This window comes from Salmo salar, chromosome ssa02, assembly GCF_905237065.1.
Source record: "Salmo salar chromosome ssa02, Ssal_v3.1, whole genome shotgun sequence".
Taxonomy (NCBI): Eukaryota; Metazoa; Chordata; class Actinopteri; order Salmoniformes; family Salmonidae; genus Salmo; species Salmo salar.
In genome coordinates, this window is record NC_059443.1 from 73,228,394 (window position 1) to 73,241,582 (window position 13,189).

The 13,189-nt window shown below is 45.0% G+C and overlaps 1 protein-coding gene and 1 long non-coding RNA gene across 3 annotated transcripts; one reads left to right on the top strand and one right to left on the bottom strand.

The window, feature by feature from the left end:
- Positions 1 to 407: 407 nt before the first annotated feature.
- On the bottom strand, positions 408 to 8,143 carry as1la (Histone chaperone asf1-A). Of its 2 annotated transcripts, NM_001279003.1 has the most exon segments (5): positions 408 to 1,049; positions 1,123 to 1,919; positions 4,687 to 4,863; positions 5,055 to 5,170; positions 7,643 to 8,115. In NM_001279003.1, coding segments are annotated over 4 exon segments (609 nt in total). In that variant the 5' UTR covers positions 7,752 to 8,115; the 3' UTR covers positions 408 to 1,049; positions 1,123 to 1,712.
- A 966-nt stretch (positions 8,144 to 9,109) lies between these two features.
- LOC106592151 (uncharacterized) lies at positions 9,110 to 13,179 on the top strand. The gene is made up of 3 exons (XR_001325581.2): positions 9,110 to 9,365; positions 11,496 to 11,587; positions 11,680 to 13,179. It is a non-coding gene; the product is annotated as an uncharacterized lncRNA (long non-coding RNA).
- Positions 13,180 to 13,189: the final 10 nt, after the last annotated feature.

The following is a 13,189-nucleotide window of genomic DNA, read 5'->3' on the forward strand; positions in this document are numbered from 1 at the left end:
AGACAGGATCACTGAACACATTGGGATGGAGGAATGGAGGGGGTGTAGAGGGATGATGATCTGATTGGTTCATTCAAGAGGGATAAGAATGAGCAGAGCCCCCCACCCCCCTCCGATGCAGTTGCTTAGCAACATGAGGCAAGTCTGCACTGTCTCATAGTGAAAATGGTGAAGAAGCTATTCCTCCTGCTGCATTTTATGAATGAAACACAGCAAGAGAGAAGCAGTCAGGCTCACAGCTTCTAGCAAGCCTCCCTTCTCCACCCCTCACCCCCCTTCTCTCCCCCACCCCTCCTAATCTCCCCTCTCCTTCTCTCAACACTCACCCCTACTCCCCCACTCACCTTCTCTGTGATGTAATCTCTCCAATTGAAAACATAACACAGCATTTACAATACACACACACACCCTTTAAAAACAACACATGTTTATTATTATTACTTTTCATTGTTACAAATATTACAATGCAAAACAAAATACAAAAAAAACATGACATCTCTTAAGCGCTAATGAATCACAGGTATATACAGTAAAGTCACAACAGTCACATGACTGACATAAACAAACCCCTCCCCCAACAACAATGCATGTACCTCCCAAATGGTACCCGATCCCCTACATAGTACCCTACTTTGACAACAGCCCTATTGGCCCCGGACAACTCTAGTCAAAGTAGTGCACTATGTAGGGAACAGACTGACATTTGGGACACAGAACCAGGTTTGGGATCAAGTCCTTTTAAATTCTATTCAGTAAGTAAAACAGATTCCAATTCTACATTTTTCTTCATTGAAAAGCCTTGATTTGAATTGGAGTTACAGAGTACTTCCTGAATTGAAATGGAATTGAGGCCAGGCCTGAACAGTCCTGGAGTCACCATGTAGGGTTAGGCTTTTTCCTAGAGACAACTCAGTCTCCCTCTAGAGGCCTACCTTCCTGGAAGTAATCCCAGATCGGGGATTGGTTGGACAGGTGGAAGTAATCCCAGATCGGGGATTGGTTGGACAGGTGGAAGTAATCCCAGATCGGGGATTGGTTGGACAGGTGTAAGTAATCCCAGATCGGGGATTGGTTGGACAGGTGTAAGTAATCCCAGATCGGGGATTGGTTGGACAGGTGAAAGTAATCCCAGATCGGGGATTGGTTGGACAGGTGGAAGTAATCCCAGATCGGGGATTGGTTGGACAGGTGGAAGTAATCCCAGATCAGGGATTGGTTGGACAGGTGGAAGTAATCCCAGATCAGGGATTGGTTGGACAGGTGGAAGTAATAGTGTGGTCACCTTGTTGCCACCGATACAAATCACTTCCAGGTTCCCTGCTCACCTCAAGGAAACAGGGACACATTTCTACAGTACTGAAGCAGGGCCTGAGCTTTAGCGGTGTTGGTATGGAAACCAGTCCAGGTCAAGTTGGGTTGTAAAACAAGAAGACACAAAACAGGACGTTTTGGACCAGGAGTCTGACATGGCACCCTGTTCCGTGATAGTGCACTACATTGGAGCAGAGGGCCCTGTTTAAAAAGATAGTGCACTATGGAGGGAATAGGGTGCCAGGGCCAGTGGAGACAGAGAGAGGTGTTGCTGTGTGAAGGAGGGAGACCGTATACCCTACAGTACAGCTGGTTTATAATAGTGACTCAACCTTCCTGCCAAAGACTGGCGGCTGCTGGAGTAGAACGTGGCAAGGCAATGCTGGTGGGGTGTCTGTGTTCTACAGACAGTCCATAGAGTTACCAGACATCAGTCCTACAGGTAACGCCTTGCCAGGTAAACAGGAGGAGGGCGCCATGCTGCTGCTACTGCTGCTGTTGGGGGAGGGGTCTACGTTCTCACTGTCCTCCATCTTGTCTGAACAGCCGTCCCAGTTGATATGGAACCGGGTCACACGGGGGTTAGAGGCCAGGATGTTCCTCTGCAGCTGGAGATTACAGGGAGGGTTATGGTTACGAATTAAGGCTGGGAGTCCATTCCAAAAATAGTCTATTTCAGATTTCAAACTGTGCCGAGAATCCTTCACAAGAAGTTGATTCCTTTGCAACAATCAATTCCTGTTTTGCATCACGTTGATTTTTCATGTTTTGTGATTTTTGTTGGTGTGTATCATCGTGTGTATAACCTGTGTATAGTCTGGTGTGTGCATTACCTGGTGTGTGTGTGTGTATTAGTGTGTATTACCTGTGTGTATTAGTGTGTATTACCTGCGTGTAGTCTGGAATGTGTGTATCAGTGTGAATTACCTGTGTATACCGGAATTTCCGGACTATTAAGCGCACCTGAATATAAGCCGCACCCACTGAATTAAAAAATATATATATTATTTTGAACATAAATAAGCCGCACATGTCTATAAGCCGCAGGTGCCTACCGGTACATTGAAACAAATGAACTTTACACAGGCTTTAACGAAACACGGCTTGTAACAAAAATAAATAGGTTTTAACGAAACACGGCTTGTAACAAAATAAATAGGCTAGCGGAACGTCTAGATGTAAGAGGTTAACGAAACACGGCTTGTAACAAAAAATAAAAAATGAGCAGTAAGCTTTAGTTGTCTTTTTGCACTGAGTCAATTCCTCACGCTGCTGTTTCCAACGTCTTATCATCGACTCATTAAGACCAAGCTCCCGTGCAGCAGCTCTATTTCCTTTTCCAACAGCCAGATCAATCGCCTTCAACTTGAAAGCTGCATCATATGCATTTCTCCGTGTCTTTGCCATGATGAGGGTGACAAAATGACTACCGTAATCAGAATGATGGGAAGTTTGAGAGCACTCGATTTAATCTAAACAGTAAACAAAAAAGTTGTTTGACCTTAACCCGTTCGGCAATTTCATTGGTCTAATGAAAGCTTCATGCCGCCAAAAAACTGAGCACATCACAGAATGTGTTTTGTTGGAGGAAAAAAAATTGAAAGCGGGAAAAATCCATATATTAGCCACGTCATTGTTTAAGCCGCGGGGTTCAAAGCGTGGGAAAAAAGTTGCGGCTTATAGTCCGGAATTTACGGTAGTCTGGAACGTGTGTATCAGTGTGAATTACCTGTGTGTAGTCTGGTGTGTGTGTGTATATTACCTGTGTGTAGTCTGGTGTGTGTGTGTGTGTGTGTGTGTATGTATCAGTGTGCATTACCTGCGTGTAGTCTGGTGTGTGTGTATCAGTGTGTATTACCTGTGTGTAGTCTGGTGTGTGTGTATCAGTGTATATTACCTGCATGTAGTCTGGTGTGTGTGTGTCAGTGTGTATTACCTGTGTATTGTCTGGTGTGTGTGTATTAGTGTGTATTACCTGTGTATAGTCTGGTGTGTGTGTATTAGTGTGTATTACCTGTGTATAGTCTGGTGTGTGTATCAGTGTGTATTTCCTGTGTATTGTCTGGTGTGTGTGTGTGTGTATCAGTGTGTATTACCAGGGTATAGTCTGGTGTGTGTGTGTCAGTGTGTATTACCTGTGTATTGTCTGGTGTGTGTGTATTAGTGTGTATTACCTGTGTATAGTCTGGTGTGTGTGTATTAGTGTGTATTACCTGTGTATAGTCTGGTGTGTGTATCAGTGTGTATTTCCTGTGTATTGTCTGGTGTGTGTGTGTGTGTATCAGTGTGTATTACCAGGGTATAGTCTGGTGTGTGTGTATCAGTGTGTATTACCTGTGTGTAGTCTGGTGTGTGTATCAGTGTGTATTACCAGGGTATAGTCTGGTGTGTGTGTATCAGTGTGTATTACCTGTGTGTAGTCTGGTGTGTGTATCAGTGTGTATTTCCTGTGTATTGTCTGGTGTGTGTGTGTATCAGTGTGTATTACCAGGGTATAGTCTGGTGTGTGTGTGTGTGTATTACCTGTGTGTAGTCTGGTGTGTATGTGTATTAGTGTGTATTACCTGTGTATAGTCTGGTGTGTGTGTGTGTGTGTGTGTGTGTATATTACCTGTGTATAGTCTGGTGTGTGTGCATCAGTGTGTATTACCTGTGTGTAGTCTGGTGTGTGTGCATCAGTGTGTATTACCTGTGTGTAGTCTGGTGTGTGTGTGTGTGTGTGTGTGTGTGTGTGTGTGTATTACCTGTGTGTAGTCTGGTGTGTGTGTGTGTATATTACCTGTGTGTAGTCTGGTGTGTGTGTGTGTGTGTATATTACCTGTGTGTAGTCTGGTGTGTGTGTATATTACCTGTGTGTAGTCTGGTGTGTGTGTATATTACCTGTGTGTAGTCTGGTGTGTGTGTGTATATTACCTGTGTGTAGTCTGGTGTGTGTGTGTATATTACCTGTGTGTAGTCTGGTGTGTGTGTGTGTGTGTATATTACCTGTGTGTAGTCTGGTGTGTGTGTGTGTGTATATTACCTGTGTGTAGTCTGGTGTGTGTGTGTGTGTATATTACCTGTGTGTAGTCTGGTGTGTGTGTGTGTGTGTGTGTGTAGTCTGGTGTGTGTGTGTGTGTGTGTAGTCTGGTGTGTGTGTGTGTAGTCTGGTGTGTGTGTGTGTGTGTATATTACCTGTGTGTAGTCTGGTGTGTGTGTGTGTGTATATTACCTGTGTGTAGTCTGGTGTGTGTGTGTGTGTGTGTATATTACCTGTGTGTAGTCTGGTGTGTGTGTGTGTGTAGTCTGGTGTGTGTGTGTGTGTGTGTGTAGTCTGGTGTGTGTGTGTGTGTGTAGTCTGGTGTGTGTGTAGTCTGGTGTGTGTGTGTATATTACCTGTGTGTAGTCTGGTTTGACCGGTGGGTTCTCTCTGAGCTCTGGGTCGGTGTATTCATTGTTGACATAGTAACCGATACGGATGAACTCCTGTCCGTTGTAGGTGCAGGTGATGAGCGCCACGGTTACCCCCACAGCATCACTCTCAGGAATCAGCCCGGTGTTGGGGGCATCCGCCTGGAGGAGACAGATGGGGTGATGAGAAGGAGAAAGGGAGGAGAAGAGGAGAGAAAAGAGGGTGGGAAGAAGGTAGGAAGATAAAGAGATGATCTGATGAGAGGAAGGAGAAGAAAGAGATAGAGGGAGGAGAGAACTATAGAGAGAGATGGAGGGGTGTGTGTGTATCAGTCACTCAGTGTGTCTCTCACCTGGAACACAAACATGTGTCTGCCTGCCGGTACTGGTCCGACCAGAACTGAGTCCAGAGTCTGATCATACTCCTCACTCTCTGCTGAGCCCACATAGATGATCTTCCACTCCAGGTCTAAACACACACACACACATTAACTTCCCTGACCCAGTCTGTAATACCTACATGTTTCAAACAGACCACCCTGTTCCCAAGAACACTAAGGTAACCTGCATAAATGACTATCGCCCCGTAGCACTCATGTCAGTAGCCGTGAAGTACTTTGAAAGGCTGGTCATGGCTCATATCAACACCATCATCCCAGACACCCTAGACCCACTCCAATTCGCATACCGCCCCAACAGATCCACAGATGGCGAAATCTCTATTGCACTCCACACTGTCCTTTCCCACCTGGACAAAAGGAACACTTATGTGAGAATGCTATTCATTGACTACAGCTCAGTGTTCAACACCATAGTGCCCTCAAAGCTCATCACTAAGCTAAATACCCTGGGACTAAACACCTCCCTCTGCAACTGTATCCTGGACTTCCTGACGGGCCACCCCCAGATGGTAAGGGTAGGCTACAACACATTTGGCCCGCTGATCCTCAACACGGTGGCCATTCAGGGGTGCGTGCTCAGTCCCCTCCTCTACTCCCTGTTCACCCATGACCTCACATGACTCCAACACCATAATTAAGTGTCCCAACGACACGACGGTGGTAGGCCTGACACCAACGACTAGACGGCCTATAGGGCAGAGGTCAAAGACCTGGCAGTGTGGTGCCATGACAACAACCTCTCACTCAACGTCAGCAAGACAAAGGAGATGATTGTGGACTACAGGAAACGCTTCAAGTTCCTCTGCGTCCACATCACTAAGGACCTATCAAACACACCAACACAGTCATGAAGAGGGCACGACAAAGCCACTTCCCCCTCAGGAGGCTGAAAAGATTTGGCTTGGGACCTCAGATCCTCAAAATGTTCTATAGCTGCACCATTGAGAGAATCTTGACTGGTTGCTTGGTATGGCAACTGCTTGGCATCCGACCGCAAGGTGCTCCAGAGGGTAGTGCGTATGGTGCAGTACATCACTGGGGCCGAATTCCCTGCCATCCAGGACCCCTATACCAGGCGGTGTCAAGAGGAAGGCCCTAAAAATTGTTAAAGACTCCAGCCACCCAGTTCTCTCTGCTACCGCAAGGCAAGCGGTACCGGAGGGCCAAGTCTAGGTCCAAAACGCTCCTTAACAGCTTCTACCCCCGAGCCATAAGTCTACTGAACAGTTAATCACATGGCTACCCTGAATATTTACATTGACCCCCTTTTTAATAGCACTGAGACTCTTGCACCGGCTCTATGCACACTGAATGGGCTCTACCAACACACATGCTTTTTAACTCTGCATTGCTGGGAAATGGCCCGTAAGTAAGTCTAATAATAATAATAATAATAATAATAATAATAATATTTAAAAAAATGGTTAAACGCTTTTGATTATACAAAAATGCATAAAAGTGCATAAAAATAAACATTCAACTAAATTCTCTATATATATAAAACCATATCATAAAATCAACAAAGTCTTGGAGGAAGGGTAGGTCTGCCAAAAATGAGGAGTCTGAAGGCCTGCTTTAAAAGCCCCAACAGTCTAAACATCCAGGAGATTATCTGGAAGGGAGACCTAAAGGTGTTGCTGGGATGAAAAGGACACAACGTTCCGAGCCGTGTCTACACAACGTTCCGAGCCGTGTCTACACAACGTTCCGAGCCGTGTCTACACAACGTTCCGAGCCGTGTCTACACAACGTTCCGAGCCGTGTCTACACAACGTTCCGAGCCGTGTCTACACAACGTTCCGAGCCGTGTCTACACAACGTTCCGAGCCGTGTCTACACAACGTTCCGAGCCGGGTCTACACAACGCTCCGAGCCGGGTCTACACCTGTTGTTTTGGGCAGATGTGACAAATACAATTTAGGAAGTTTACTTCACACACACTACGTTTAAAACCCATCTATTCACTAGTGCACCAGGTCCCATAAAGCTCAGAGACTACACTATATAGGGAATAGGCTGCTATTTCAGACACAACCACTCAGTAAGTGTTGTCCCACCACCTCCACTTTAATGCGGGAAGGATAGGTTTCTTCTCATTAGTGGAAATAACTATTTATCGGTTATAGAAAATGACCTTGGAGAAGAGATAGGTTTTTCCCGCAATTTATTGGTAAGTCGTTCCACTGTCTGACATGGTACTCTGTTAGCGCACCAACCCGCCCGAGTCCACCCAGACTTCAGAGAAGGACCGGAAACGTGAACAATACGCGCGGGCGCCAAATTCTGATCGAGTGTCAACACGAATAGCTCATTTACTCAAACAATACCAACATATTTGAATTTATCTAAGTAGGTAGCTATAAAAACATACGTGTAAATGTAATTGAACATTTAAGCAAACTGTTGTTGCACCTAAAAGGCAACGGTTAGCTACATTATAATTACACAATAATACTATACTTAGTAATCTACATACGTTTGTTAGATTTTACAACAACAACAAAAAAAGAAGTTAGCAACTGAATAACGTTACCACTCACCCTCCGGTAAATCCTCCATGCATTCGAACGTAATCTCGAACTGAAACGGGTTCCCAAAAGGACTTGGGTTGTCCAACACAGCGACATTCAACACTTGAACTTTAGCCATTTGTTTTCAGTAGTCTGGAAAGCGTAGCTGACGAATAATTAGAAAATGTACCGAATTTAGCTCGTTTATCTCCCTTGACGTTGCAGATAAAGGCAGGACGGAAAATAATAAAGCAGCTAACGTTAACAATTCAGTCTCTTTGACTAAAGATACGTGTGTGGCGTCTTCTGATGGTTGTTACCGTCTTCTCTCCTGCAAACTTTGTCAAATTCAACTGCTTGCAATATAACACCTGCTTGGCGTTAGATTCGTTTTCAAAATAAATTAAACAAAAGCTTGCTTTGGCAGGTTATTTGTTTTGTAGTTTGGGGTTATTTTGTAGCTAGAGGATAACATTCGCACTCCCGCCAGTGTGTTCGGAAATGGTCCACGTGACGTCACGAAATCCAGCAGCGTTTCTTCTTCTCTCTTCCGGCTGTAGAACTGAGGATGGTTGAACAATAAACTTTACGCTGCCATCTAGTGACGGGACTGAATAGTTCAGATTGAGATTTTGCAGAAAGTAGGCCTACAGTACTAGCAGCATAAGCGCTGCACAATTAACAAAATGACTAAGCAATGAGTTGAGGAGAGATAATATTTCCATGTGATTAACGTCTATTAGCTGATGATGTTGCACTCTGCTGAAACACAAACTCAGGATTGTGACTTAAATAAAGACCAGCTTTTGTGTGTGTGTGTGTGTGTGTGTGTGTGTGTGTGTGTGTGTGTGTGTGTGTGTGTGTGTGTGTGTGTGTGTGTTCACAGGTGGTTGGTGGCACCTTAATTGGGGAGGATGGGTGGTAATGGCTGGAGCGGAAAAAGTGGAATGGTATCAAATACATGGTTTCCAGGTGTTCGATGCCATTCCATTTGCTCTGTCCCGGCCGAGCCGTTCTCCCCCTGTCTGTGTGTGTGTGAATATTGTAGCGAACCTGGTTTATAAACGCTGATATCGACTATGCCACTTGAGCATACTTTTGTTGCACAATCGATGGCGCACTGGGCTTGGGGCCAGGAAATGGACTGTCCGAGCCACACTCCCTGCCTGTTTCATAACAATACATACAGCTGAATAGGCAGACAGTCACTGTGTACAAAATTGACTGGTCAGTTTCTAACAGAATCCTAAATGGTAAAACTCCTCTCCAGTCCATATTCGCTCTGCATTAGGCTTCAATGATTTATGCCACAGCATACAGTAGAACTCACAGACGGTGTCTACCTTCAGTCAACACCCTATTCCTTATATAATGCACTAATTTTGACCAGAGCCCTCTGCCACTGTTTTACACTATTTGCTAAAGATGTAGACTACAGAAGGCCTGTTTTTTTTCCCTCCACAACGGTGTGTGTGTGTGAGAGAGAGACAGAGAGAGAAAGGCGATCATTTGGTAGTAGTCCTAGGTACTGATTGGCTCTTGCGGTACATGTGACAACAGTCCTCATCTGCATATGGACAGGTACGTTATGGTGGGCGTGGTAGAAATGATACCGGGCTGACACAGTGAATGGAGTTCTAAGGATAATCGAGAAATCTCCTAAGTAGCCCTCGGACATCGCTAGTCTACACCAAGAGGACTACTGTTTCATACCGCCCATTGACTTCGGAAAATAGCTCATTGTAATCAGTAGGTAAGTCCATGGAAAACACCTAAATTAAACAATCGCCAGTGTTGTTTGATAGGTCCGTATAGTAGTGCAGACGTGATAGAGTTGGCAGAGGTGTTATTGAAACGTAGTTAAAGTATGCCTAGGCTAGTTTTAGCAGTGGAACCTTAGATTGATAGGCTTCGAATGCTGAAAGCCGTGTTTAGACCGTTTTGGGTTGGTTTTATTTCTTCGTAACAGCACCGCGTTAGAATTGATGCACCTGAAAACAGGTGTAGCAGGCTCGGTCGCATTCCAACAGCTGGGCAGACATTCCTTCTATCGGCGCTTTGAAATGACGTGTGTATGTGGCTGGGTTTCGCTCTGAATTCAAATAATAGTTTAGTTATAATAGTTACTTTGACAGGCGATCCGTACAATGGAATGGTAATTTGCAATTTGAGCTGATTTTAAAATAAAGCACCAATAATCGGTCGTTTTTTAAATGGGTCTAGTCGTAGAGTTTATTAGTTGTTTCATCTTACTTGATAGGCATAATTGTGAACGTGATAATATGAGCGCTAAAATATTCAAATGTATTTCATTATTCCGTATTCAGATTCTAGTCACACGGTGGTTGTTTAGGAATGGTTGTTTGGACAGTAAAGTCAATATGTTGCGTTTCCTGTATGTTGTGCAACCCGTGGTTTCAGTGTAGTGTTGATCATGTACTATTGTTTACCCAGAGTAGATCATTAACTATCTCACAGCTAGGAATGTTCAGACTCTCCAACCCTGGGTTTGTGCTGTTTCATCTCTGACTGGGGATGTCTCCCAAATGATACCCTTATTATTATTTGTAGTGTACTACTGTTCACCTGGGTCCACACCCATTATATACACACTGACCCTTATCTCGTGGACTATGGGCCCCGGTCAATAGTAGTCAAGTGTAAAAGGAATACGGTGCCATTTGGGACTCTGTTGAGAGACACTGTTTCAGACCGTCTCTGGACCCTGTTGAGAGACACTGTTTCAGACCGTCTCTGGACCCTGTTGAGAGACACTGTTTCAGACCGTCTCTGGACCCGGTTAAGAGACACTGTTTCAGACCGTCTCTGGACCCTGTTGAGAGACACTGTTTCAGACCGTCTCTGGACCCAGTTGAGAGACACTGTTTCAGACCGTCTCTGGACCCGGTTAAGAGACACTGTTTCAGACCGTCTCTGGACCCGGTTAAGAGCCACTGTTTCAGACCGTCTCTGGACCCTGTTGAGAGACACTGTTTCAGACCGTCTCTGGACCCTGTTGAGAGCCACTGTTTCAGACCGTCTCTGGACCCTGTTGAGAGACACTGTTTCAGACCGTCTCTGGACCCTGTTGAGAGACACTGTTTCAGACCGTCTCTGGACCCTGTTGAGAGACACTGTTTCAGACCGTCTCTGGACCCGGTTAAGAGACACTGTTTCAGACCGTCTCTGGACCCGGTTAAGAGACACTGTTTCAGACCGTCTCTGGACCCTGTTGAGAGACACTGTTTCAGACCGTCTCTGGACCCGGTTGAGAGACACTGTTTCAGACCGTCTCTGGACCCGGTTAAGAGACACTGTTTCAGACCGTCTCTGGACCCGGTTGAGAGACACTGTTTCAGACCGTCTCTGGACCCGGTTAAGAGACACTGTTTCAGACCGTCTCTGGACCCGGTTAAGAGACACTGTTTCAGACCGTCTCTGGACCCGGTTAAGAGACACTGTTTCAGACTGTTTCTTGACCCGTTTGACATTGCAGCCGACTGTCGAGACTGACCGATCTACAAATCACCTTGGATCGTGGTCCCGTGTGGCTCAGTTGGTAGAGCATGGTGTTTGCAACGCCAGGGTTGCAGTACGGGGAATATTTTTTTTTTTAATGAAATGTATGCATTCACTACTGTAAGTCGCTCTGGATAAGAGCGTCTGCTAAATGACTAAAATGGAATGTAAATGTAATCACAAATAACTACTCAATATTATTTGTAGATCAGTCAGTCAGTCAGAATTTACCCATGATACACTGCCATTGTTTCTATGCCGATGTGTTCCATAGACTTGGACAGACAGCTAAACTGCCTCAAAGGGGCTGAATTCACTCATATGGCCTGGCTCATTGATGCTCTCCAACACTCTGTCTCTCTAGAGACAGGCACCCCTCACTGTCAGTCTGGCTGCTGTGTCCCCATTGGTCCAGATGTGAGAGCAGAGACCAGCAGTGTCACTTCTAACCCTCAGGTGAGTGAGACATCCGTCTACCTATTGTCTGTGTTTCTGTCTGCCTGTGTACCTGCTTCTCTCTCTCATCCCCTCCTCTCTCTCCGACTCAGGGCCCGTCGTCATGAAAATGGTGTTGTCGTTACCAAGGCCGTCGTGGGGGTTGTGGTCTGTGTTAGTCCCAGGTCTGGCCCTATTGCTGTGTCTGGCCCTGGCCCTGATGGGCTGTGTGATCAGGAAGAAGAGAAGGACGGAGGGAATGTATCGGCCCAGTGCGGAGGAGAGCAAACAGACAAGACCACGGGGGGCTGAGAGACCAGGCCTGCCCCTGCCCAAGGAGGAGAGACTCATCTGATACGCGCACTCTAGCCTGGACGCTGCACACACACACACATAAACTCTCTCTTTTCCTCCCTCTCTCTGTCACTACCATTGCCTCACTCTCCTCTACCCTGTACATGAAGCCAGAATGGGTTATTGGTAACAATGTTTTGTATGTATTGTGTAAAGGTATCTGTATATGAAATGTCTTGTTAAATATGGCAGAACATGCCTGGTGGATGTTCCATGTTCTCTCCAGTTTCTCCAACTGTGTTGATGTTGTCATCCGTGTGTCAACAGGTGAATGCCCTGTCAGGGGAGTGTTGTTTACCTGTCGGTGGACTAGTTGTTGACATGTTTACCTGTAGGTGGACTAGTTGTTGACATGTTTACCTGTCGGTGGACTAGTTGTTGACATGTTTACCTGTCGGTGGACTAGTTGTTGACATGTTTACCTGTCGGTGGACCAGTTGTTGACATGTTTACCTGTCGGTGGACCAGTTGTTGACATGTTTACCTGTCGGTGGACTAGTTGTTGACATGTTTACCTGTCGGTGGACCAGTTGTTGACATGTTTACCTGTCGGTGGACTAGTTGTTGACATGTTTACCTGTCGGTGGACTAGTTGTTGATTAGGTCAGTCATACAGAGAAAAGGGAATTTAAAAGTTCCTCTATATGCAAACGTCTTTCTTTATTATGCCAGTTATACTGTTACATGTATACAAACCAGGATTTAAGTTTATCCCTTGTATAAAACATTAGTGTGTGTGGGTGTGTGTGTTTTTATATCTTGAAAATGACGAGGATGGTGAGTAAGACACTATGAATGATTTCTAATGCACTTCTGATGATATTATCCATGTGAAAAAAATAAAACTCCTCTCAAAAAGTATAAAACTTCCATTTATTCAGTGCATTTAATATCATCCAGGAGAAAAATATTTGATTTAGTAAAAAAAAAAAAAGATCTTCAAGTGTGTATTCAGTGCATTGAGTTAATGTATTTATGTTCCACAAGCCCCACCTGCTGGTCATCTAAGGACAATACAGCCAGCGACATCAGTCAGAGGGATCGGACAGAACTGGATCCTGGATGTCATGTAACATGATCACGGGTGTATTCAGCAGTGGTGTAAAGTACTACCTAAGTCGTTTTTTTTGGTATCCCCACATTACTTTATTATTTTTGACAACTTTACTTCACTATATTCTTTAAGAAAATAATGTACTTTTTACTCCATACATTTTCCCTGTCACCCAAATGTACTTGTTACATTTTGACAGGAAAATGGTCCAATTC